Raw genomic sequence first — 27,343 nt, 5'->3', positions numbered from 1 at the left:
TCTACCTGTATTAGAATTTAGAAGCTAAGCCCTTAGAATGCCATCTTATATGAAGCTCTTCAGAGCTTTCATGGAAAGCGGCCTGTCATGCAGAGCTCATAGTAGAGGGGGAGTCAGAAATGCTCTCGAAAACAGGATGAAAAGATCATGGAATTTTTTCACAGCCTCTTTGAAGCCAGCCTCATATACGTTAGTTAAGCATTTACATGGGTAATATGTGGGGTGGGGGGTTTGAGGGGCTTCAAAAAGGACTTGGAAAAATTCCACGATCTTTCAATTTTCCAGTGAGCTTTGTGACGCCCCCGCCCCCCCCATCCTCCATCTTTTAGTAAGGTGCAGTTAAAGATTTAAGTAGGTGGCCTCAACAGGACCTGATCAAGGGAGGGTCTGAGTCCCCTCTGTGATTTCTCTCAGTGCCACGGAGGGAGGCTGAAGATGCACCATGGGCAGTGAGCATTGGCCGCCACCTCTGCTGCCCGGAAGACATCCGGTCTCTGGTGCTGCTGCTGTGTCGACCCCCCACCCCCACCCCCCCACCCCCGGGGTAGAGAGCCTGTGCGCTGCCCCTCTATAGGCAGGGGGCTACCCGCCTCACCTCACCTCTCTTCCTCTTCGTCACCTCCCCACCCCCATGTGATTTACCATAAGTAAACTGATTTATTCGGGCCCTCCCTTAAGCTGTGCAGGTTTTTGTTTTTTTTTTACTGCAAAGATTTGCGTCTCTCCAAACAACGGGTGTTGTTAGGACTCACCAGCCACCAGCTCTGCCATTGTCCTTTCCCTGTGCAAAACAAGTAGAAAAGGCCAGAGGGAGCTCGCTCCCAGCCTCACACCATCGCGGCAGCCACCAGGTCAGGAGTCCAGGAGAGTGAACAAACTCCCACCTCCTGGACCCACGCAGGCGGCCATCGGTCGTGGTGACGGTCAGTTTTCACACAGCTAAATTCGGACTCCAGTCCCGTTTCTGCCCTTCCTCGAGCGTCATACTGAACACCCACTGCAGCTTGGAATAGGGACTCACCTCTGAGCTTACTGGTTCCATCATGGAGGATGGAACTCATGAAAGAGGAAGCTGCAGCCTGCTCTTGGAGCGCTTTCTAACTTTAATGAGAATAGTTGAGTATCATCCATTCTAGAGGACAGCTCTCTCAAGGAGCAAGTTCAGTACTACAGCACCGTAGTGTCGATACTTCTGAAAGGCTGGGTCACAAAACCACAAAGTAATGTATTGGAGTACTCTAAAATCACTCTCCTGACCCTGCTAGAGCTACGGCACACCTTCAGTGGCTTTCTGACTTAGGGATGAAGGCCTTTCTTTCAGTTAATGTGTACATTTTAGGTAAACGCTAAAGGGCTTAAATACAAAACACAACAGAAACCAGGACCTCAAATTCAATCGATGCGTGAGCTTGGAATGATGTCCTCCTGCATTTTCTCTCTCCTTTATGTTTCAGTCTTATTTCTTCTGTTGAGCATGACTGCCGGGTCTGCTGCATGCTGAATGTGGTGTGTGTGCGTGTGTGTGCGCGCGCGCGTGTGTTTCACTGGGATTGTGTCTAGACCTTAACATCAGGCAATTGTGTCCCGAAAGTAGGTATGTATTTTGTAAATGACCAAGTTCAATATAGGAAGACTGGTTAAGATATTTCCGAAAATGCATGTCACGTGTCTATTCTTAATGTCTATCAAAGTGCGGTACGTATTCCGTGACAGATTCCCGGAGTGCTGTGATTTGAACATCTAACCTCTTTTCCTTCCTTAGCCCTATGACTGAGATGTCCTGCACTAGTGAATTTGGTTCTGTGAGCATGTCTAAAGAGCTGTGTTGTTAAAATAGAATTTTAGAACTTATATTTTAATGGGACTCGTAGATTAAGAAGGCTATCTGAGTCAGACTAAGGTTTTGTAATTTCTTAAACTTTACTAATTGGCTTACCCTAGAGGAACCCTGGTAGCACAGTGGTTAGGAGCTTAGCCGCCAACTAGAAGGTCAGCAGTTCAAACCCACCCTGGCTCCACTGCAAAATGAGGGGGGGCACCAGCTTTTCTAAAGTGCACGGCCTTGGAAACCCCAGGGGGGAGCCCCATTCTGCCCTGTAGGATTCCCACTATGGATGGGTTGGAATCAACTCAGTGGGTTTGGTCTGGTCTTTTGATTTACCGTACCCTAAGGTGCACAGCTAGAAACTATGAGCGTATTTGGTTGTTAATGCTGATTTCAAATTGCAGGATGTGTCTGCCTCCACCCCTATTGCAGCAGATTAAAAAGTGATGATTGTCTTATTGTAGCATGAAAGAGAGGTTTCTTGATGCATAATAAACTTACCTTTCTCTGAAATAAAGATGTTCCACTTGGTTTATATACATATGTAATTTTATAGGACCAGAGGTGCTCCATTTTATAACTTTTTTTTTCAAAGTTACCCTTTTAAGGGTTTAGGATTTATATGCAACTAAAGAAAAATGGAATGTTAGTTTCCCACAAGACTGGATTTAGCTTGAGATTCTTTTTTGTTGACCTATGGGGACAAATACATACCTGTAGATAGCTAGTTTCACCTTTTCATTTTGTTTCTTCCTGCATGATAGTCAGAAACACAGTGCACTTAGAAATAAACCTTTCATTCTAGACCAGGGGCTTCAAAAATATCCAAAGAAACTAACGAGTCTCTCTAGTTTGTGAGACCCACAGAGGAAAGCGGTTTTGTTGAGGGGCCACCCATCTGCCTTTATGATAATTCCCACCTGCTTCTTTCTGAAGGAAGTGGGGGCTGGGGGTGGGTGGGAGGGGGTTGAAGTACGTCTCAATAGTTGTGTTTAGCACCAGGTAAATGCTCCTCTAGGAAGACTGCAGCGATGGTACACATTTAGGGTATATATAAGGAGCCCTCATGGCGCAGTGGGTTAAGCTTCGGACTGTTCAAACCCACCAGCTGCTCTGTGGGAGAAAGATGAGGCTGTCTGTTTCTGTAAAGGTTTCCAACCTGGGGAACCCTATGGGGCAGTTCTGCTCGGCCCTACCGGGTTATTATGGAATCAGCTCCCTGGCAGTGGAGACAAGGAGCAGTTTATAGACTTCCCACTGCTCTTTTTCCATACGAGAGAAATGAAGTCCAGAAGGATTACATAATACGTAATTACACATCTAGTGAATGGTGGAACGAGAACTCACTGGAAACTCCTTGTCTCAAGGTCAGAAGTTTTGAGTCTTATACTACAAAGCTCTGCCCTCTGACACCACAGCCCATCTCTTTGCACCGGGTCCCACGCAACTTCCGGGGATGTCAAGAGATGACACAGTCCGGTCCAAAGCCATTCTCCCTGCACATGCTTATAAAGCATTCACCCCGAAACACCGAGGTGCATAACTCAATCTCCTTTTTCTTCAGTGCTTTTATTTGTGGGCAAGTTGACTCTATAGCAAATAACTTTTAGTTACGTTGATATTTAAAAAAAACACATTTAAATGTATATTTCAAATGCTGATTTTTAAATGAGCACTTTCAAGAAGGGATTCCTCCTCCCTTGTCTCTAGAAAGGGATTGATGTATGGATCCTCTATCACTATTTAAACATCTTTTAGCCTTGTATGCCAAATTTTTGCATTTAAAAAAAATACAGTACGCTTGCCCCTCTGTACTATGGAATCTCGGAGAATAGGCTAAAGCCTTAGGAGAGTCATTTGCAATCAGCACCTTTCTGTGTGTGATTTGCAGGAAGGCCCTGTACTCAGCTGCAGCTTCTAAACCCGGAACGATTTGCACGTCTTATCAAAGAAGTGATGAATTCCCTCTGGCCAGGCAGAGACCTGCTCGTTCAATGGCATCCCTTCAGTGAAGACAGAAACCACCCCCCTGCTGCGTGGCTCCAGATGGTCTGGAAGACCCTCTACATACACTTTCCAGAAGACTTGTCTTTGTTTGAGGAGATGCCGCTGATCCCCAGAACGGCTCTTGAAGAAGGCCAGGCGTGTGTGGACCTCATTCGACTCAGGATCCCATCATTTGTTATTTTGGATGACGACGCGGAAGCACAGCTTCCGGACCTTTTAGCCGACATTGTACAGAAGCTCGGAGGGATCGTCCTTCAACGACTGGATGCCGCCATCCAGCATCCGCTGATTAAGAAGTATGTGCATTCTCCATTGCCAAGTGCTGTGTTGCAGATCATGGAGAAGATGCCCATGCCGAAGCTGTGCAACCAGATTGCTTCGCTACTTCCGACGCACAAAGATGCCCTGAGGAAGTTCTTCTCGAGTTTAACGGATGTCAGTGAGAAGGAGAAAAGGATAATCCAGGAATTACCTATATTCCAGAGGGTTAACCACTCATCTGGCCAGGGAGTGCCCTCTTACGCCAAATTGAAAGGTTGCAAAGTCTTGCACCATACTGCCAAGCTCCCGCCCAACCTACGCCTTTCTCTCTCCATAATCGACGGCAGCGATGGGGCTACGATTCGCTTGGCAAACATGCTGAAAATAGAGAAGCTGAGGACCACTAGCTGCTTAAAGCTGGTTTTAAAAGACATCGACAATGCCTTTTATCCCCCCGAAGAGCTACAGCAGCTGATGTTATGGGTCCTTGAGAATCTGTCCTCCCTTAAGAAGGAGAATTCAAATGTGATCCAGTGGTTGGTGCCCTTGAAATTCATTCAGATTCCTCAGGAACGGATGGTGGCTGCTAGTGAACTCTTCGACCCTGATCTAGAAGTACTGCAGGACCTCTTTTATAGCGAAGAAGAAACCCATTTCCCGCCTTCAGGCTTTACCTCACCAGACGTGCTTCATTCTTTAAGGCAGATTGGCTTAAAAAACGAAGCTGGTCTCAAAGAGAAAAACATCGTGCAAGCGGCAGGAAGAATCGCGGCCCTGCAGGCCAGTTCTTGTCCGAATCAGGAGGCTCTCTTAAAGAAAGCCAAGACTCTCCTGCTGGTTTTAAATAAGAACCACACATTGCTGCAGTCGCCTGAAGGGAAGACGACCCTGAAGAAGCTAAAGTGGGTGCCGGCCTGCAAGGACCGGCCTCCAAATTACCCAGGGTCATTAGTCTGGAAGGGCGACCTCTGCGACCTCTGTGCACCGCCAGACATGTGCGATGCCACTCATGCGATTCTGGTTGGCTCATCAGCGCCTCTCGTTGAGAGTGTCCACGCGGACTTGGAAGAAGCACTAGGCATTTTCACAAAACCCAGCATCCACGCTGTCTTAAAACACTTCAAAGTTGTCGTGGATTGGTACACGTCGAAGACCTTCAGTGATGAAGACTACTACCAGTTCCAGCACATCTTGCTCGAAATTTACGGGTTCATGCACGACCATCTCGATGAAGGCAAAGATTCCTTTCGGGCCTTAACGTTTCCTTGGGTCTGGACCGGCAAGAAGTTTTGCCCCCTTGCCCAAGCCGTGATACAACCCATCCACGACCTGGACCTCCAGCCTTATCTGCACAGTGTGCCTAAAACCATGGCCAAGTTCCACCAGCTGTTCAAAGCCTGTGGGTCTATAGAGGAGCTGACGTCAGACCACATTTCCATGGTCATCCAGAAGGTCTATCTCAAGAGCGACGAAGAGCTCAGCGAACAGGAGAGCAAGCAGCATCTCCACCTCATGCTGAACATCATCAGATGGCTATACAGCAGTCAGATCCCAGCCAGCCCTGACACGCCGGTCCCCATACACCACAGCAAAAGCCCGTCCAAGCTCGTCATGAAGCCCATTCACGAGTGCTGCTACTGCGACATCAAAGTCGACGACCTCCACGACCTGCTGGAAGACGCGGCGGAGCCCATCCTCCTGGTGCACGAGGACATACCCATGAAGACCGCCGAGTGGCTGAAGGTGCCCTGCCTCAGCACAAGACTCATTAACCCCGAGAACATGGGGTTCGAGCAGTCGGGGCAGCGCGAGCCGCTCACGGTCAGGATAAAAAACATCCTGGAGGAATACCCTTCCGTGTCCGACATCTTCAAGGAGCTGCTGCAGAATGCTGACGACGCCAATGCCACCGAGTGCAGCTTCATGATTGACCTGCGGAGGAACATGGACATCAGGGAGAACCTCCTGGACCCTGGCATGGCAGCCTGCCACGGCCCCGCTCTGTGGTCCTTCAACAATTCGGAGTTCTCCGATTCGGATTTTGTGAATATCACCAGGCTGGGGGAATCCTTAAAGAGAGGGGAGGTGGACAAGGTGGGGAAATTCGGCCTGGGCTTCAATTCCGTGTACCACATCACCGACATTCCCATCATCATGAGCCGGGAATTCATGATCATGTTTGATCCCAACATCAACCACATCAGCAAGCACATTAAAGACAAATCTAATCCCGGGATCAAGATCAACTGGAGTAAGCAACAGAAACGCCTGAGGAAGTTTCCCAACCAGTTCAAGCCCTTCATCGATGTGTTTGGCTGCCAGCTGCCTCTGACGGTGGAGGCGCCCTACAGCTACAAGGGGACCCTCTTCCGGCTCTCCTTCAGGACGCAACAGGAAGCCAAGGTGAGCGAAGTCAGCGGCACGTGCTACAACACGGCGGACATTTACGCGCTAGTGGACGAGTTCAGCCTCTGCGGGCACAGGCTGATCCTCTTCACGCAGAGCGTGAACTCCATGCACTTGAAATACTTGAAGATCGAGGAGTCCAATCCCAGCTTGGCCCAGGATACCATCATCATCAAAAAGCAGCTCTGCGCCTCCAAAGCCCTGCAGGCGCCCGCGGTCAGCGTGCTCAAGGAAGCCGCCAAGCTTATGAAGACTTGCAACGGCAGCGGCAAAAAGCTCCCTGCAGACGCGCCCAAGGCGGCCTGCATCCTCCGCATCACCGTGGAGGAGTTCCACCACGTGTTCAGGAGGATCGCCGATTTGCACTCGCCCCTCTTCCGGGGCCCGGAGGAGGACCCCGCCACCATCTTCGAGATGGCGAAAGCCGGCCTGGCCAAGAAGCCGCCGGCATCAGACGAACTGCCGCAGAAGACGGTGGAGTGCACCACCTGGCTCCTGTGCACCTGCATGGACACCGGGGACGCCCTCAAGTTCTCCCTGAGCGAAAGCGGCAGGAGGCTCGGGCTCGTCCCCTGCGGGTCCGTGGGCGTGCTGCTCTCTGAAGCGCAGGGCCAGAAGTGGCTGGTGAAGCCACACATGGGCGAGGTCTTCTGCTATCTACCTCTACGCATCAAAACCGGCCTGCCCGTCCACATCAACGGGTGCTTTGCGGTGACCTCCAATCGGAAGGAGATCTGGAAGACGGACACAAAGGGGCGGTGGAACGCCACCTTCATGAGGCACGTGGTGGTGAGAGCCTATCTGGAGGCGCTCAGCGTCCTGCGGGACCTGGCCGCGAGTGGGGAGCTGGTGGACTACGCGTACCATGCGGTGTGGCCTGACCCCGAGCTGGTGCACGACGACTTCTCAGTCCTCTGCCACGGCTTCTATGAAGACATCGCCCACGGCAAAGGCAAGGAGCTGACCAGGGTCTTCTCGGACGGGTCGACGTGGGTCTCCATGCAGGACGTGAGGTTCCTCGACGACGCGATACTCCAGAGGAAAGACGTCGGCCCCGCAGCCTTCAGGATATTTTTGAAATACCTCAAGAAGACCGGCTCTAAAGCCCTCTGTGCGGTTGAGCTCCCCGCGGCGGTCAAGCGGGGCTTCGAGGCGGCGGGCTGCAGGCAGATACTCTCGGAGAACACCTTTTCCGAGAAGCAGTTCTTCTCCGAAGTGTTTTTCCCAAACATCCGGGAGATCGAGGCCCGCTTTCGCGATCCCTTAATGAACTTTGTCCTGCACGAGAAAATTGACGAGTTCTCGGGGATCCTGCGCATCACGCCCTGCATCCCCTGCTCGCTGGAGGGCCACCCTCTGGTCTTGCCCTCCCGGCTGATCCACCCAGAGGGGCGGGTGGCCAAGCTGTTTGACACCAAGGACGGGCGGTTCCCTTACGGCTCCACGCAGGATTACCTGAACCCCATTATTTTGATCAAGCTGGTCCAGCTGGGGATGGCGAAGGACGACATTCTGTGGGACGACATGCTGGAGCGAGCGGAGTCAGTCGCCGCCATCAATAAAAGTGACCATGCCGCGGCCTGCTTGCGGAGCAGCATCCTGCTCAGCCTCATTGACGAGAAGCTCAAAATCAGGGACCCCCGAGCGAAGGACTTCGCCGTGCGGTTCCAAACCATCCCCTTCCTGCCCTTCCTCACCAAGCCCGCCGGCTTCTCCCTGGAGTGGCGAGGCAACCGCTTCAAGCCCGAAACCATGTTCGCCGCCACCGAGCTGTACACGGCCGAGCACCAGGATGTGGTGTGTCTCCTGCAGCCAATCCTCAACGAGAACTCCCCGGCCTTCCGGGGCTGTGGCTCGGTGTCCCTGGCCGTCAGAGAGTTTCTGGGCTTGCTGAAGAAGCCCACCGTGGAGCTGGTCATCGACCAGTTGAGACAAGTGGCCAAGGCGGTGGAGGACAGCGTCACCCTGTACCAGGAGACTATCACCAACGCCTGCTACAAGTACCTGCACGAGGCCCTGGCCCAGAACGACACCGTGAGGTCATCGATCGTGGACACGCTGAAGCCATGTGCCTTCATTCTGGTGGAGAACGCCTACGTGGCCCCCGACAAGGTCTCCTTCCACCTGAACTTTGAGGCAGCGCCATATCTCCACCAGCTGCCCAACAAGTACAGAAACAACTTCCGCGAGCTGTTTGAGGGCGTGGGCGTGCGGCCGTCATTCACCGTGGAGGATTTCGCCCAGGTCCTGGAGGCCGTGGACCAGGAGAGGGGCGACAAGCCCATCACCGAAGAGAAGTTCCAGCTCTGCCGGCGCATCATCAGCGAAGGGGTGTGGGGCCTCATCAGGGAGAAGAAGCCGGAGTTCTGCCAGAAGAAATACGGCAAGCTCTTACTGCCGGACACCAACCTGGCCCTTCTCCCTGCCAGGGCGCTGTGCTACAACGACTGCCCCTGGATCAACGTGAAGGATTCCAGCGTCAAGTACTGCCACGCGGACATCCCTCGGGAGGTGGCTGTCAAGCTAGGGGCTGTCCCGAAGCGCCACAAAGCCCTGGAGAGGTACGCCTCCAATGTGTGCTTCACCGCCCTGGGCACCGAGTTTGGGCAGAAGGAGAAGCTGACGAGCAGGATCAAGAGCATCCTGAACGCCTACCCGTCCGAGAAGGAGATGCTGAAGGAGCTGCTGCAGAACGCCGACGACGCCAAGGCCACCGAGATCTGCTTCGTCTTCGACCCACGGCAGCACCCCGTGGACCGGATCTTCGACGACAAGTGGGCGCCGCTGCAGGGGCCCGCCTTGTGCGTGTACAACAACCAGCCCTTTACGGAGGACGACGTCCGCGGCATTCAGAACCTGGGCAAGGGCACCAAGGAGGGGAACCCGTGCAAGACGGGCCAGTACGGGATCGGCTTCAACTCCGTGTACCACCTCACCGACTGCCCCTCCTTCATCTCCGGCAATGACATTCTGTGCATCTTCGACCCACACGCCCGCTACGCCCCAGGAGCCACCTCCGTCAGCCCGGGGCGCATGTTCCGGGACCTGGATGAGGACTTCCGGACGCAGTTCTCCGACGTCCTGGACCTCTACCTGGGGGACCACTTCCAGCTGGACAACTGCACCATGTTCCGGTTCCCCCTCCGCAACGCGGACATGGCCAAGGTCTCGGAGATCTCCTCTGTCCCGTCCTCGGACCGCATGGTCCAGAATCTCCTGGACAAGCTGCGCTCGGACGGGGCGGAGCTCCTCATGTTTCTGAACCACATGGAGAAGATTTCCATCTGCGAGATTGACAAGGCGAGCGGCGACCTCCGCGTGCTGTACTCGGTGAAGGGCCGGATCACCGACGGGGACCGGCTGAAGAGGAAGCAGTTCCACGCCTCGGTCATGGACAGTGTGGCCAAGAAGAGGCAGCTCCGAGACATCCCCGTCCAGCAGATCACCTACACCCTGGACACGGAGGACTCGGAGGGGAACCTCACCACCTGGCTGGTTTGCAACCGGTCCGGCTTCTCCAGCATGGACAAGGTGTCCAAGGGCGTCGTGTCGGCCCACAAGAACCAAGACATCACCCTTTTCCCACGGGGCGGAGTAGCTGCCTGCATCACCCACAACTACAAGAAGCCCCACCGGGCCTTCTGCTTCCTGCCCCTCGCCCTGGAGACGGGGCTGCCCTTCCACGTGAACGGCCACTTCGCGCTGGACTCGGCGCGGAGGAACCTGTGGCGGGACGACAACGGTGTGGGCGTCCGCAGCGACTGGAACAGCAGCCTGATGACGGCCGTGATCGCCCCGGCCTACGTGGAGCTGCTCGTCCAGTTAAAGAGGCGCTACTTCCCGGGCCCCGACCCCACCATGTCGGTCCTGCAGAACACGCCCATGCACGTGGTCAAGGACACCTTGAAGAAGTTCCTGTCCTTCTTCCCCGTCAACCGGCTGGACCTGCAGCCTGACCTGTACTGCCTGGTGAAAGCCCTGTACGGCTGCATCCACGAAGACCTGAAGCGCCTCCTGCCCGTGGTGCGGGCCCCCAACCTCGACGGCGCCGACCTGCACTCGGCCGTCATCATCACCTGGATCAACATGGCCACCGCCCACAAGACGCGGCCCTTCTTTGACAACCTGCTCCAGGACGAGTTACAGCACCTGAAGAACGCGGACTACAACATCACCACCCGCAAGACGGTGGCGGAGAACGTCTACCGGCTCAAGCACCTCCTGCTGGAGATTGGCTTCAACCTGGTTTACAACTGCGACGAGACGGCCAACCTCTACCACTGCCTCATTGACGCGGACATCCCCGTGAGCTACGTCACCCCGGCCGACGTCCGGGCCTTCCTGATGACCTTCTCCTCTGCCGACACCACCTGCCACATCGGGAAGCTGCCCTGCCGCCTGCAGCAGACCAACCTGAAGCTGTTCCACAGCTTGAAGCTCCTCGTTGATTACTGCTTCAAGGACGCAGAAGAGAGTGAGATTGAGGTGGAGGGGCTGCCCCTCCTCATCACCCTGGACAGCGTCCTGCAGACTTTCGACGCCAAGCGCCCCAAGTTCCTCACCACCTATCACGAGCTGATCCCGTCTCGCAAAGACCAGTTCATGAACACGTTGTATCTGAAGTACAGTCACATCCTGCTGAGCCGCCGCGTCGCCAAAGTGTTCGACATGTCCAGCTTCGCCGACCTGCTGCCCTCCGTGCTGCCCCGGGAATACAAGACCAAAAGCTGCACGCGCTGGAAGGAGAACTTCGCCAGCGAGTCCTGGCTCAAGAACGCCTGGCACTTCATCAGCGAGTTGGTGAGCGGGAAAGACGACCAGGCGGAAGCACAGCCCGCCTTCGACGTCGTCGTCGACACCCTGAAGGACTGGGCGCTGCTTCCGGGCACCAAGTTTACTGTCTCCGCCAACCAGCTCGTGGTTCCGGAAGGCGACGTCCTGCTCCCTCTGAGCCTGATGCACATCGCAGTCTTCCCAAATGCCCAGACCGACAAAGTCTTCCATGCCCTGATGAAAGCCGGCTGTATCCAGCTCGCCCTGAACAAGATCTGCTCCAAAGACAGCGCCTTCGTCCCCTTGCTGTCAGGCCACACGGCGAACATCGAGAGCCCCGGCAGCATCTTGAAGGCCGTGCACTACATGGTCCAGACCTCGACCTTTCGCAGCGAGAAGCTGGTTGAGAGCGACTTTGAGGCGCTTCTGATGTACTTCAACTGTCACCTGAGCCACCTGATGGCTCAGGATGACATCAGAGTCTTAAAGTCCCTCCCCTGTTACAGATCCATCAGCGGCCGGTACACGAGCACCGCAAAGTTTGGGACCTGCTATGTGCTGACCAAGAGCATCCCTTCTGCCGAAGTGGAAAAGTGGACGCAGTCCTCGTCATCTGCCTTCCTCGAAGAAAAAGCTCACCTGCGGGAGCTCTACGCGCTGGTGGGCTGCATCCCCGTGGATGACCTGGAGGTGTACTTGAAACACCTCTTACCCAAAATCGAGAACCTCTCTTACGATGCAAAGCTGGAGCACCTGATCTATCTTAAGAACAGACTCTCTGGCATCGAGGAAGCGTCGGAGATCAAGGAGCAGCTGTTTGAAAAACTGGAAAGCCTGCTGGTCATCCATGACGCCAACGGGCGGCTCAGGCAGGCCAAGCATTTCTACGACCGAACCGTGAAGGTGTTTGAGGTCATGCTTCCCGAAAAGCTGTTCATTCCAAAGGATTTCTTTAAGAAGCTGGAGCAACTCATAAAGCCCAAGAGCCACGCTGCCTTCATGACCTCCTGGGTGGAATTCCTCAGAAACGTCGGGCTGAAACACGTGCTTTCCCAGCAGCAGTTGCTGCAGTTTGCCAAGGAGATCAGCGTGCGAGCCAACACGGAGAACTGGTCCAAGGAAACCTTGCAGACCACGGTGGACATCCTCCTCCATCACATATTCCAGGAACGCACGGACATGCTCTCGGGGAATTTCCTGAAAGAACTGTCCCTGATACCCTTCTTGTGCCCCGAGAGGGCCCCGGCCGAGTTCATCCGCTTCCACCCGCAGTACCAAGAGGTGAACGGGACCCTTCCCCTTATCAAATTCAACGGGGCCCAGGTCAACCCTAAGTTCAAGCAGTGCGATGTGCTGCAGCTGTTGTGGACCTCCTGCCCTATCCTCCCAGAGAAGGCGACCCCCTTAGCGATCAGAGAGCAGGAAGGCAGTGAACTTGGCCCCCAGGAGCAGCTGGAGCAAGTGCTAAGCCTGCTCAACGTGAACTCGGACCCCCCCCTCGACAAGGTCATCCACAACTGCAGGAACGTGTGCAACATTACGACCCTGGATGAGGACATGGTGAAGACCAGAGCCAAGGTCTTGCGGAGCATCTATGAGTTTCTCAGTGCAGACAAGAGGGAGTTCCGCTTCCAGCTGCGGGGGGTTGCCTTCGTGATGGTGGAAGACGGCTGGAAGCTCCTGAAGCCGGAGGAGGTCGTGATCAACCTGGAGTACGAGTCCGATTTTAAACCCTATCTGTACAAGCTGCCTCTGGAGCTCGGCACCTTTCACCAGCTGTTCAAACGCCTCGGCACCGAAGATGTCATTTCCACCAAGCAGTACGTGGAGGTGTTGAGCCGCATATTCAAGAATTCTGAGGGAAAGCAATTGGATCCCAATGAAATGCGGACAGTGAAGAGGGTCGTCTCCGGCCTCTTCAAGAGCCTCCAAAACGACTCCGTCAAGGTCAGAAGCGACCTCGAGAATGCTCGGGACCTTGTCCTGTACCTGCCCAGCCAGGGCGGGCGGCTGGTGAAGTCCAGCACCTTGGTGTTTGACGACGCGCCGCATTACAAGAGTCGGATCCAGGGCAACATCGGTGTCCCAATGCTGGTGGACCTTAGCCAGTGTTACCTGGGGAAGGACCACGGCTTCCACACGAAGCTGATCATGCTCTTCCCCCAAAAGCTCCGGCCCCGCCTGCTGAGCAGCATCCTGGAAGAGCAGCTGGACGAGGAGAGCCCCAGAGCCTGCCAGTTCGGCGCCCTGTGCTCTCTGCAGGGCAGGCTGCAGCTGCTCCTCTCGTCCGAGCAGTTCATCACGGGGCTGATCCGCATCATGAAGCACGAGAACGACAACGCTTTCCTGGCCAACGAGGAGAAGGCCGTGAAGCTCTGCAAAGCCCTCCGCGAAGGCCTGAAGGTCTCCTGCTTCGAGAAGCTGCGAACCACGCTGCGCGTCAAAGGCTTCAGCCCCATCCCCCACAGCAGAAGCGAGACGTTCGCCTTTCTGAAGCGGTTCGGCCAGGCCGTCGTCCTGCTCTACATTCAGCACTCGGACAGCAAGGACATTAACTTCCTCCTGGCGCTGGCCATGGCGCTCAAGTCGGCCACGGACAACCTGATCTCGGACACCTCCTATCTGATTGCCATGCTGGGGTGCAACGACATCTACAGGATCAGCGAGAAACTGGACAGCCTGGGCGTGAAGTACGACTCGTCGGAGCCGTCCACGCTCGAGCTCCCCATGCCCGGCACCCCTATTCCCGCCGAGATCCACTACACCCTGCTCATGGACCCGATGAACGTCTTCTACCCCGGAGAGTACGTCGGCTACCTGGTGGATGCGGAAGGCGGCGACATCTACGGCTCGTACCAGCCCACGTACACCTACGCCATCATCGTCCAGGAGGTGGTGCGAGAGGATGCAGACAGCTGCAGCTTCCTGGGGAAGATCTACCAGATCGACATCGGCTACAGCGAGTACAAGATCGTCAGCTCTCTGGACCTGTATAAGTTCTCCCGGCCGGACGAAAGTGCTCACAGCCGGGACAGCGCTCCGTCCACCCCGACTAGCCCGACGGAGTTCCTGGCCCCCGGCGTTCGGAGCATCCCCTCGCTCTTCTCCTCCGCCAGGGAGACCCCCAAGGCCCCTGCCTCCAAGCACCATTCCCCCAAGAAGCTGAAGGCTCCCTCCCTGCCGGAGATCCTCAAGGAGGTGACGGCCGTGGTGGAGCAGGCCTGGAAGCTGCCGGAGCCCGAGAGAAAGAAGATCATCCGGCGGCTCTATCTGAAATGGCACCCGGACAAGAACCCCGAGAACCACGACATGGCCAACGAGGTCTTCAAGCATCTGCAGAACGAGATCAACAGGCTGGAGAAGCAGGCCTTTCACGAGCAGAACGCAGACCGAGCCTCCCGGCGGACCTTCTCCACGTCGGCCTCCCGCTTCCAGTCGGACAAGTACTCCTTCCAAAGATTCTACACCTCCTGGAACCAGGAGGCCACGAGCCATAAGTCTGAGAGGCAGCAGCAGAGAGGGGACAGGTGCCCGCCGACGACCGCCGGGCAGACCTACTCCCAGAGGTTCTTCGTGCCCCCCACCTTCAAGTCGGTCGGCAACCCCGTGGAAGCCCGCAGGTGGCTGAGGCAAGCCAGGGCCAACTTTTCGGCCGCGAGAAACGACCTCCACAAAAACGCCAACGAGTGGGTCTGCTTCAAGTGCTACCTTTCCACCAAGCTGGCCCTTATCGCGGCCGACTACGCCGTGCGGGGCAAGTCTGACAAGGACGTGAAGCCCACCGCCCTGGCGCAGAAGATCGAGGAGTACAGCCAGCAGCTGGAGGGGCTGACCAGCGACGTCCACACCCTGGAGGCCTACGGCGTCGACAGCCTGAAGACGCGGTACCCGGACTTGCTGCCTTTCCCACAGATCCCCAACGACAGGTTCACCTCCGAGGTGGCGATGAGGGTGATGGAGTGCACTGCCTGCATCATCATCAAACTGGAGAATTTCATACAGCAGAAGGTGTGAGGCGCTTCCGGGAAGGGAAGGAGCCAGCGGGCAGAGAGCTCTCTGCAAAGGAGTGGCGCACAGGTGGGCCACGTTGCATCTCCTTAAGCTTCACCCACAGCTAGCCACCTCTCCCCATCAGAAACCGTGACGCACATGGCAGATGGCTCTGCGCGGGGCGCTTGACACATCAGGAAGACCTCAGCTGGACACGAAGGGACGTTGTTTGTGGAGAAGGTGGTGCGGACGGGGAGGACGCTGGCTGGACCCCAGAAGGGCTAAGGACAGTGTGTTTTTGCCGTGCACTTTACATAACCAAAGCTTCAGCGGTCTCTTCCATACAGGTCTGTCTCTGTGATGTCTCGGGTTGGGATGAGGTTGTTGTCATGTCTGTAACGTGCTGTTGTTGGAGGCGCTAACAAGACACGCCGACGGATCGTGAGGTTTAAACAAGTGAAGGAGATTCCGTCCTTGGAGTTTAGCTGCTGCTGCTTTTTTTTTATTAATTAAAATGGATCCTCTTTTGGGTGCATTGTTTTCTTATCAGCTGGATCTGATTATGATTGTGTTGCAACTTTACATCTTCGGTTATTTAAAACCAACCAACCAAGGTACAGCATTCTAATCCTGAATATGACTTGATGGAGAGTAGGCAGATAGAACTTTCCGGAGTGCTCCCAGTGCACTTGGCGTCTTTTATTTTCCCAGCGTCTTCTCCGCCTGCTGCGTTTACAGGCCTCCCAGTTGATGGGGATTACATAGAGGGAAACTCAATGTGGTGGCCGCTCTCCCAATCAGATGTCATCACCGTCTCGGAAAACGGCTCACCAATCCATGGTCAGAAGCACCCGTGGTCAGAAGCACCCGCTGTCCGTCTGTCCGTCCGTGCCCAGAGCCCCCCCACGTGTCACTGTGTGTGTGCTGCAGGTTGAAGGGGATCCCGAAGACTCTCCTGTGAGGTCTTCACGGTGCTGCAGATTAAAAAAAAAAAGTCTTTCAGTATGGCACTTGGTGGTTTGTTTTTCTTTCCCCTCTCTAACTTTAAAACAAAACAAAGAGTTGTAGAAAACTTATGACAAATGTCCAGTTGCTTTATTTAAAAAATGAATGGTCTCTGAGCTGTCTCATCCGCTGGCCCACGAACGAATGATTCAGAACGGCATCTACTCTTCAGCAAGCTCAAGCACTGTGCACACTCACGAACACGTTTCCTTTTGCAGAAAGCACAAGAAAGACAGATCCCGATCATGAGCTCATGGAAGCGTACCAACTGTAAATGATGCTAAAAGTGTTAATTATATGCAATGAAGGCCTTAGGGAATATGTTAAGACTTTTTTTTTTACTGTTGTTGGTAAAAAAGGAATGCTTGCGCCTCAAAAATTGTATTGCTTCTGGTTGTGAAGCTAAGTAATTATTTCTGCTGTTCTATTAAGTGCCATAATTTTAATAAACTAAAAATGTACAAACGGAGCCCTTGTAACTGGTGTTTCCCGCGAGAGAGCCCGGGTTAGCTTCCACCTGTTTGCCCCCCGCATGAATAAGACCTGGCGGGTGTCTGTGTGTGGATGCGTACCGGAACGTGACTTTCTCAGGGGTCCTCTTCCTGACGTGCAAGTCGGCCTGCTTCTCGCGATTGGTTGGCTGTGGAGTGCTTGGTCTGCACCAGGTTTCTTAGTTGCCCCTTGACTGGGTGAAGTGTTTCTGTCACACTTTCAAGGCTCTCCCGTGGGTGGAGAGCCAAGTTGCTCATCCGAGTCTAACTCCACACTGGAAGCCCCAGTGGGAGGGTGCTCTGGTGGCGCTGCGGGTTACTCGTTGAGCTGCTAACTGAAAGGTCGGTAGTTTGAGACCACCGGCCTCCCTAAGGGAGAAAGATGAGGTTGACTGTTCCCGTAAAGATTTACAGCCTCCAGAGGGTGGATGGGAGTCAACTTGAGTGAGGGGGGAGACAATATCCTGAAAGAGAGAGGGGGATGAGGGGGGGTGGGGGATGGGGATAGGGTAAGCCACAATAAGGATTGATAAATTAGTTGTTTGACGCCGTCGAATGCAAAAAAACGATCTAATATGTAAACCCCCATTGAGTTCACAACAGAACGCTAATTAGAAAAAACGAAAAAGATGAACAGACAGAGAAGCCCTATGTAGTAGGGTCACTGTGACCTGAAGCCCGGGCAGTGGGTTCGGTTCGGTTTTTATTATACCCGAGACTCAGGTCTTTAGAGTTAAATGGACAAGGACTAAGAGTTCTCTGTGACCCGAGGCCTCTGTGACCACCTACACCCTGGGCCTTCAGCCCTCGGAGACTTTTAGCTTTGGAGCTAAGATTTAGCACTCGTGTTTGGATGTTAAAATCGACACAGAAAGCCTAGCCTGGCCTTCATGATAGTCGGCCAGATGAATCTGAGCTTCATGGTCTCCTAGCCTTTCTTTCTTCTTAAATACAGAGACAACAGCCCTGTACCTATATCCCTCGGACCCAGAAGTGTTTCAGAACTTGGATTTTTTAGAAAGTTAATACAGATATTTCTAACTTTACCACCAGGGGAACGAAATATGAATTGAATTAAAAAAAGATAATGGGTTCCGCGCCCCCCCCTTCCCCCCTGGCCCCCCACCCGCGTTATTTTGAAGCTCCAGTCCATCCATAAGGTTGGCAGTTTTTAAAAGCACCCACTGCTCTGTGGGGAAAAAGTGTCGGGGCTTCCGACTCCTGTGAAGAGTTACAGCCTCGGAAACTCACAGGGGCCATTTCTACCCTGTCCTACAGGGTCGCTATGAGTCAGTATCCACTTGATGGCAGTGATTTCGACTGTTTTTCTTTCTCATTCTTTGTTTTTGGGTTATGTAGCCCTTGCTATGTCACTGTCTCTTAGGGTGCTGTCCTGGGGTGGCTTTATGTGCTGCTACATTGCTGGAAGCTAAGCCACTGGTATTGCGAATGCCGGCAGCAGGGTCACCCAAGGTGGACAGAAGTCAGAGGAGCTTCCAGACCAAGACCAGACAATGAAGAAGCACTCGGTGGCCCACTTTGGAGGCAGTAAACCAGACTGGCCGCTGTCAGGTCGACGGTGACTCACAGTGATGGTTGAACCGCCCCTGACGGTTTCTGAGGCTGTTACTCATCACGGGGGTGGGAAGCCCTGTCTTTCTCCCTCACAAGGCCTGGTGGTTTTGAACTTTGGACCTTGGGTGGTTAGCAGCCCAATATGTAACCACTAGGCTACCAGGAGTCTTTTGGAAAAAGTAGCCTCTGAAAAGCTATCCAAACACACGCATAGTTCTTCAGTGGGGTTTGTAGCTGGTTGCACCTAGTGGAACACTGTAGGTGATAACCCCTGTGTGAGTTATCACAATCCAGGCGAGGGGGCTGGGTTGTACTCTTTACAGGGCCAAATTGCTAGGCTTTTCTCCCCACTGTCGCTGCTAACTGCAAGGTGTAAGGTCCGTGATTCAAATCCACCAGCTGCTTCACGGGAGGAAAAGGAGGTTATTGAGTCACATAAAGATTTACAGTCTCAGAAACTTTCTTTAGGACCGACTTGATGGCAGTGGGTTTGGCTTGGTGGGACTGGAGAGAAGGCAGAGAGCTTTCCAGAACAGCTTTTTCAAATTAATTCCATGTACTAATTAGCACCTCCACCCCCACCCCTGCTACCTTCAAAACAAACCCAAACCACATAATCCTTTTATTCCCTGGCAGTGTAGTAGGTTGGTTACAAGTTGGGCTGCCAATCACGAGGTCAACAGTTCAAACCCACAGGTTGCTCTGCGGGAGAAAGTCGAGGGTGCTTGCTCCTCAGAAACCCACAGGGCAGGTTCTACTGTATCCTATAGGTTTACTCTAAGTCAGAATCTAAACCCACTTCCTTCGAGATGGTTCTGACTCAGAGAGACCCTACAGGAAAGGGCAGAACTGTCCCAGTGGGTTTCTGAGACTAACTCCGTGCGGGAATAGAAAGTCCTGTCTTTCTCCCTCGGAGGGGCTAGTGATTTCAAACTGCCGACCTTGGCAGTTTGCAGCCCAATGTGTAACCACTGTGCCACCAGGACAGTGAGGGTTTAGGAATATGTAATGGAGAGCTAAGCTCTCCCTTAGCTGCTAAGGAGGCACTTTTTATTTTGCAATGTCAAATGTTTGCATGCAACAAAAATTAAAGCCACTGCCAAGGAGTAAGGCAGCAGCAAGTCTTTGTGGGAGCAGAGAGCCGCGTCTTTTCCCAGTGGAGCAGCTGGTGGGTTTGAAACTCTGACCCTGCAGGTAACAGCCTAAGGCCTAACCCGAAGCATCACCAGACTCCTTATTCAAGTGTTTATGTTGTTGTTAGGTGGAGTGAGCGCCAACTGATAGTGATGCTATTATGTACAACAGAAATAACATGGCCCCGTCTGGCACCATCCTTCCTTGCAATTTTTTTCTATGTTTGAGCCCATTGCTGCAGTCATTGTTCAATCCATCTTGTCAATCAACGGTCTTTCCTTTTTTCATGGACTTTCTACTTTCCCAAGAATCATGTCCTTTTCTAGAGACTGGTCCCTCCTGAGAACATGTCCAAAGTACATGAGACAAATTCTCACCATCTTCTAGTCTAAAGAGCCTTCTGGCTATTCTGCCTCCAGGAGAGATGTGTTCGCACATACTCGCGTTCGAACACCTGGGAGTTGTTACAATGGGACTGTGCTGCTAAGTGTGTAAGACAGCTTTACCAATGCTATGACTTCTCTTGTTCTGCCATTGGAGAATGGGGCTTGAACTTGTGTTTAGTTCTCAGTCCTGTCATTTGAAAGTCCTAATGCTGTTAGTACAACTGCATCTTGAGCTGCTTTGGGGATTCTGAAGGATAATAACTGGTTTGAAAGTGAAAAGCCAAATAGAATCTACCACTTTTTTGACAAAGGGCAGCTTACAAAGTGAGTGGCTTACACAGAAACGAATCCGTTCCCACAGGTGCTGCATGTCCTGTTTGATGTGTAGAGCAACCTATACAGCCAAATGATGCTAACTATGACGTTGGAAATCCGCAAGAGTCTGATTCTGGGAAGTTAAATGGAAATCTTGATGGCTGTTGGCAGAGGTAGGAATGGGGGCTGAGAAGTTAGGTGGTCCCACCAGTTTATCGACGCCAGACCTTGGTAGTTGTCAAAACCCCATTTGCGCACTAGTTTCTTCATTTGTCAACGGGCTTATCAGACCCACAGTCATCCCAGACTAAGATGCTGTACCTGGAACTAGACGCTCTGCCAGATCCCACAAAGTGAGGAGCACTTTGTAAGTTTAGGGCCGATCTAAATTAGGTCTAGTCTCCATATTTTGCCCTTGGTTATTTTTTCTTGACTTTAATTAAAAGTCTGAGAACATTTCTTCCCCCTTCGTCTGACATGCTCTTTGAGAACAAGTTAAGTTGTGAATGGTCTATGGCGATTCTACGTTAGATTAACGTGATTGAAGACAACGTGCTGCACAGCTCAAATCATGGAACAAGAGAGTATCCAAACTCCTCGTTAGAGTGATCTGGTCTTCTCTAATTGGATGCCATAGTAAGAAAGCAGTCATTCATTTTAAATACCACCCGTGAACTACATGGCAAAGGAGGATGCCACGTTTTCTAAAAGCATCTAACCCCATGCAAGTTTCTCACTGCTAAGTCCATTCTGACTCAGCGACCCTAGAGGACAGGAGAGAACTGTCCTTGAACTTCCTGAGATGTAACTCTTTACTAGGAGTAATTTGATTTAGTTTCAGTAGCTATTTCGTGACCTATAAATTGCATGTCCCATACAAGCCTCTGTCTTTGAACCAATACGTCAGGGGAAAAGCAATATCTACCTCAAAAAGTCCTCATGAGGGTTAAAGAGAGCAAGATGTTCGCTGGTACCAAGAAGTCTGTGACCCATGTAGGTTGATTGACTGGTTTTATGTAATCGAGCCCTTTGATTACATGTTGAAAATCATGTCGACCTCAGTGTACGTTCAAGACCTGAAGCCTTTCTCATGAAATCGGAGACCCTTTGGCTACACTTGAGTATGAAGGCACGCACAGGTCTGAGCAATTTGCAGCAAACACTGCGTAGGCCCTTGCGTATTTACCAACGTCACTCTGTTGGGCAGTGAGACAGTAGGCTTGGCGGACCATCATAAATTGATTTCACACAGCAAGGCAGCATCTCACGATACACTGACGTGTACAATTTATTAATTGCTCTGCCGAGACTAGATCAGCCCAGTGGAACATTCTTGGCTAACCCACTGGCCTAACACCCAGGAGTCATTTTGAAACCCCGTAGCGCAGGCCAAACACTTCCGTCGGCGTGTGTTTCCTCCCGAGTTCTTGAGAAAGCGGTCCTTCCACTTTCCGTCCACAGCCTCAGGCTAAAGGATGTAAGGTTGCTTTCTGAGTGCGAGGTCTCCAGAGCCAAGAATGCCCAAGCTCTCTGAAGGTGGGCCACGCGCCTCGTGGAAGACGCACGTGGTTTAGAGGCAGACATGGCTGTTCTCCTGGCACGTGGTGCCCACGGCGGCCACCGACAGGTAAAGCTTCCCATCTGGACAAGCGCAGATTTCATAGAGCCCTTGTGAGATGCCAGCGGGGTCCCCGGTGCCCTGAGTCAACTTGGGCAGGCGTACTGTTTCGGTGTCCAGGACAAGCTGAATGGGAGAAAGGGAAGAGAGCACCTTGAGAAAGGAGGGGGCACAGCCAAGGGCAAAGTCACAGCCACTGGGGCCACACAGAGAGCTTGGTTTTTTTTTTCTTCACAGGAAACCCAATGGGTGCGAGACTTTGTTTACACCATGTTACAATGATCTGCTTATTTCATAGCCCAATTTCACATTCAGGCAGGTGCTGTAATAAGTCGGAGGTAAGCCAGCTTTCCCTTTGGCCCACTCTGTTCGTCCTGCAAGGACCACTGACTCATGGGACAGCACGTGCTGCCCTTTACGTCCGTGTACCAGGAAACCAGGCTGATCTAGCATGCTACCCTCCTAAAAATGCCTTTCAGATTTATCTGACCCCGCCCCCCTGCCAAAAGTAAAGAATTAGTTTCCCATCCATCTCATGACCTACTTTGACTTTACACAAATTGTCTCCTACCCCTCCAAATTAAGTTAACATACAGGCTCAGAATATATTCATTTTACTAATTTTTTGCTGTGAGTGTTGGAATTTATCCTGATTTTGGCTGTGATTTCATTTCCCTACACAGGCCATTGGGGTCATTCCAGGAGCGGCTGACCATTTCCCTGCACTCTTAAACATTATTCACGTAATTTAATATTTTAAAGATTATTTGAAACTTCACCACCTTCTCTTATATGCTGGAAAGCACTAGACATGTAGCTCAAGTCCTATTGGGATGAGAGCGGTTGGATTTCTGAGGGGCATATTAAAATTCAGTTAAACCAAAACGCGAGCACCTGGCTACAGTGAAACCTGGGAAATCTCACTGATAACTGAATGAAAGGAGAACCATCAGCCCTACAGCCAGCCCCATCCACCCGAGAGTGCGGACTTGCTGGAAGGGATTCAGAATGTCGTGGTTGGTATGTTCCCCGCCAACAAGCGCAGACCGTCTGTTTTACATCCCCTCTCCCCCGCCAACAAGTGCAGACCGTCTATTTTACATCCCCCCCACCCCCAATGCCAATCTTCTATTAAGCTGACATCTGCAGTCTGTATTTTCTCTGGGGAATTGGGGAGCCATGCGTGGGACAGTGTCAGCATTACACACAGAGGTTTATGGCATGTGGTCTGGCACCAGGCTGAGAGTAAAATAAATCAAATCGTATTTTTCCTTTTTGAATAAGTGGCTAGTCAGTGATTTTGGTCCTTCGAGTTCTTGCTTTCTCTCCATTTTGCCTTGAATTTGTTTGCTTCCTTCTATTTCTGGTGGTTAATAGGTCAGTTTCCTCTATTTTTCTCCTCTTCCAGCAAACGGTCAACTGGTAATCCACACACTGCTTCCTTCCTCCGTTTCTTCTCCCTTGGGAGGGACAATCTGTTGGGAGACCTGCCACCGCGGCATTTTGTGTAGGTCTGTGCATTCCCACAGGTGTGAGGTGTTGGGGAAGGAGCTGTGGGGCTTCCACACACATTCCCCCAACATATTTCATCAGGCATCAGCCGTGTAAACAATCTAACCCATGTGACTCCTGGGACATTGCTTTCCGGATGGAGGCATTTCAAAGGACATCCATGGGCTAACGTCTTCTTTTGAGCACCCTGACACACACACACACACACACACACACACACACACACACACACACAATAACTAAGGGGGTCTGAGCAAAGGTGCAGCCGGTTGTTTGTACACATCCACAATAGGGGATCCTGGGTTTGGAGTCCAGCTTATCAAGCAAACCCTTGGTTTTCTTCTAGTGCTTTCACGAACATTCCTATCAGGCACAATTTTCTGGCTGACTGACACGGAGCATTTTCTAATAAAGAAGGTTCCATATGGTGACGGCCATACTGAACAAGTCGAATCGCTAGGGAACAATAGCAAGATTGACATTCTCTGTAGGCTCTCAATGTTTCACGTCCTCTCTAAGTTGAAATTAACAAATGGCTTGAAAGCAAAAATACTAATCAAATAAAGCAGGCAAATTCCGGACAGACTCAATTTTAACTCTCCTAGACCTCTCTTTCAATGTCAAATGGTCTTTTGCGTTTTTTTGACACGTTCTACTTTACACCTATCTGACTGTTCTTTACAGACGACGGTTGGTTTAATGGACTTGACACTCATAAGCATCATCAGGACAAAGACTAGGAGCATCGTGCGGTGAGCTTACCATTCCATCGCTGCTACCAAGTCTGATATCCATTTGTGAAAGGGCTTCGATGTTCCCAGCACGTGCTTTAATATGAACCCCTCTGGGGGCATTCATGCTTAGACTCCTGGTAGGGGATTCTAACCTGTGAAGAGGGAAAAGAAACAAAGAGAAACGGCTGAGCATAGAAAGCCTAACAATGAGGTGTACAGAAGCTCCCCACCATTCCTGAAGGCGAATGCACCGTGCATTAAACCCACTGCTGTCAAATTGATCTCTATGCATAGCCCCCTATGGAATAGAGCCGAACTCCCAAGAGTTTCTGTAAATCTCTAGAGAAGCCTCAGTTTTCTCCCATGGAGTGGATGGCAGAATCAAACCCTCGAACTTCAAGTTAGCCCTCCACCCTTTACCACCGGGCTATCAGGGCTCCTTATAGCATTAGTTACTGCTAAATCCTGAAATACTGCGCATTGAAAGAATAAATTTCCCATCAAACAGAGCCCATGAAACTGTCACTTACAATGCGCTGTTCTGGAATTCCTGTTCTTCACAATGCTGTTCCTAGAGTGTTAGGGTTCACACAGCCGAACGCCTTTGCATAGTCAATAAAACACAAACGAATATCTTTCTGCTTTTAGTCAACATTTATATTCCTCATTGATCTTCCTCTTCTGGATCTTGCTTGACTTTCTGGCAGCTTGTGTTGGTGTAGCGCTGCAGATGTTTTTGAATGATCTTCAGCAAATTTTTAATTCTAATGATAATGTCTGATAATTTCCACGTTCTGTGGGTCAACATTCTTCAGAATGGGCACAAAATAAATCTCTTCTGGTTAGTTGGCCAAGACGCAGTCTTACAAATTTCTTGGCATAGGTTGCTTAATGGATGAGTGCTTCCATCAGCACTGCGTCAACTTGTTGGAATGATCTGATTGGTGTTCTGTCAATGCCCGGAGCCTTGTTTTTCACTAATGCCTTCAGAGAAGCTTGGACTGCTTTCAATGCCATAGGTTCTAGACCATATACCATCTCTTGAAATGGCTGAATGTTGACTAATATTTTTTGGAACAGTGATTGTGTATTCCTTCTATCTTCTTTTGATGCTTCCTGCGTCATTCAATATTTTGCCCATAGAATCCTTCAATTTGGCAATTTAAGGCTTGGATTTGTTCTTCGGTTCTTTCAGGTTGAGATATGCAAAATATATTCTTCCCTTTTGATTTTCTTTGCACATTTCATCAGAATGCTGTATTTTGTGTTCTCTAGCTGCCTTTTGAAATTTTCTGTTCAGTGCTTTACTTCATCATATCCTCCATTTGCTTTCACTGCTCTGTGCTCCAGAGCAAGTGGAGAGTGTCTTCTGACATCTACTTTCCTCTTTTCTTTCTTTGTACAATGACCACTTGTTTGTTCATGAGTGATGTTCTTGATACCATCCCACAACATACCTTGTCTTCAGTCATTAGCATTCAGTGTATCAAATCTCTTCTTGAGCTGGTCTGTAAGTTCAGGTGGGGTGAAAATAAAAAGGTCACCTTTTAATTTTCTTTAGCTTTGATCTGAATTTTCATATGTGTAATTAATGGTCTGTTCTAAAGCCAGCCCCTGGTCTCATTTTGGCTGATATTGAACTCCATTGTCTTCGCCATCGTCTCTTCCCACAGATGCAGTCAGTTTGATTCAGGTGTATTCCCTCTGGCGACTTCCACACGCACAGCCCTGGTTCATGTTGTTGAATAAAGGTATTGGCCACGAAGTCATGCCTTTTGCAAAATTCTACTATGCGATCGACTCATCATCCTTGCATCTTAGGTGGATGTTTGATCAATTTCATACTGAAGAATTTGATTCTGTTTCCTCATCACTAGGTTTAGTAGGTGGTGCCTACATTTGCATAATAGGTGTATCAATTGGGTGTCCTGGTAGATGTATCGGCACGATCCTTTCACCTACCCCACTGTACTTCAAGATGGATCTTGCAATATTCTGTTTGATGATGAATGTGGAAACCTTCCTCTTGAATTTGTCATTCTTGGCATAGTGCATCATGTGACTGTCTGATTCCAAATTGCCAAAGCAAGTCCATTTCAGCTCACGGGTGCCAGGACATCAGAGTAGAAGGGCAGGGAATGGAGGAAGACCCTCGACAAGATGACTTGACACCGTGGCCAAAACGACGGTCTCACGCCAGGATGGAGGGGGTTTGACTCTGATGTACATCAGGCAGCTGTGAGTTGGAACTCATTCAATGGCACTCAACAACCACAACCACAACCACTGGTCTGGGATAAGATGGGCATGTTTAAACCACCCGTGGCATGCCTGATCCAACCATTCTCTGGAGCCTCAGACAGAGTTACCGAGGAGTCTGCATTCTGAGACAAAGGACACTTCTAGAACCTCTATTCCATGGCCACGTTGTACTTACTTCTTCTCTATCATTCTTAAATGGACCATATAGTTTCTATGTCAATGAAATATTTTTAACAAATCCTCTTAGCTCAAAACAAAAATGAACCACTCTTACTGTAAAGTTTTTCTAGGAGAACAGTTTACAAATTTACCTTTGGAATATTCATTGTTTGCATCACATATTTTACATTCCAGACCCAATAGTACTTTACCATTCAGGAAGCAATATGTCATAAATGAAAGGACACATTTTATTTGTGAAAGACAAGTGTGTCCACTTTTTTTCCCCTTCACATGGTAAAGGGATATGTCTGAAAATGAAAGTATGAGAATTCAGTTTTCTGCTGTGATTAAATGAGGCTTTCAATGCTGCAAGTTATTCAAACTTACTTCAGTGGTTGAGTTGACATAATTTATTGTTGTTGTTGTGTTGACATTTTGTGATTTCTCCCACCTCCCTTTTCTAGGAATGATTAACTCCTAGAGAACGTACCGCACTCTAAACTGCCCATGACTGGAAGGCGCAAATTGTGTTCATTGTTTAAGCTAAGTAGACTTGAGAAATGATAACCCATGATAAATGAAAAAATAAAATACGGGGGGCTATGGATGCCATTATGCAAATTGTATGGGATTGTTGGAGTGCTTTATTCATCAATCATGCATTCATTGACATTGATTTTTCTCTGAGCATAGTTGGCCAGTAGCAAAGTTAATTTATCTTTGTGATATTTTGTGGAAACAAGCGTTAAAAACTTAGTTGTATAGAAAATACCCCAGTACGAATGCTGAAGACAAAGCGGGTACATAAGCAAATGCGGTGAAGAAAGCTGATGGTGCCAAGCTGTCAAATTACACAGAATCTGGGGTCCCACATGCTGGAAGATACA

At 51.0% G+C, this 27,343-nt stretch overlaps 2 protein-coding genes across 5 annotated transcripts in view; one reads left to right on the top strand and one right to left on the bottom strand.

Moving 5' to 3' along the window:
* SACS (sacsin molecular chaperone) overlaps positions 1-16,736 on the top strand; it is a 23,096-nt gene extending 6,360 nt beyond the window's left edge. Inside the window, exon 3 of the mRNA XM_045294066.1 lies at positions 3,717-16,736. Within this exon, the coding sequence (XP_045150001.1) occupies positions 3,717-15,286 (11,570 nt within the window). The 3' untranslated portion in view covers positions 15,287-16,736. The remainder of the gene's footprint in view (positions 1-3,716) is intronic.
* A 4,696-nt stretch (positions 16,737-21,432) lies between these two features.
* SGCG (sarcoglycan gamma) overlaps positions 21,433-27,343 on the bottom strand; it is a 65,198-nt gene continuing 59,287 nt past the window's right edge. For all 4 annotated transcript variants that reach the window (XM_045294067.1, XM_004714821.2, XM_045294069.1 and 1 more), the window contains 2 exons: positions 24,061-24,184; positions 21,433-21,912 (listed from right to left, as the gene is read on the bottom strand). In XM_045294067.1, the coding sequence (XP_045150002.1) occupies positions 21,739-21,912; positions 24,061-24,184 (298 nt within the window). In that variant the 3' untranslated portion in view covers positions 21,433-21,738. The remainder of the gene's footprint in view (positions 21,913-24,060; positions 24,185-27,343) is intronic.

The sequence above is a fragment of the Echinops telfairi genome, unplaced genomic scaffold, assembly GCF_000313985.2.
Source record: "Echinops telfairi isolate 266 unplaced genomic scaffold, ASM31398v2 ScPeMD7_2565;HRSCAF=3150, whole genome shotgun sequence".
Classification (NCBI taxonomy): Eukaryota; Metazoa; Chordata; class Mammalia; order Afrosoricida; family Tenrecidae; genus Echinops; species Echinops telfairi.
Note: the sequence above shows the minus strand (reverse complement) of the source record. Positions and strands in the feature narration are given on the sequence as shown.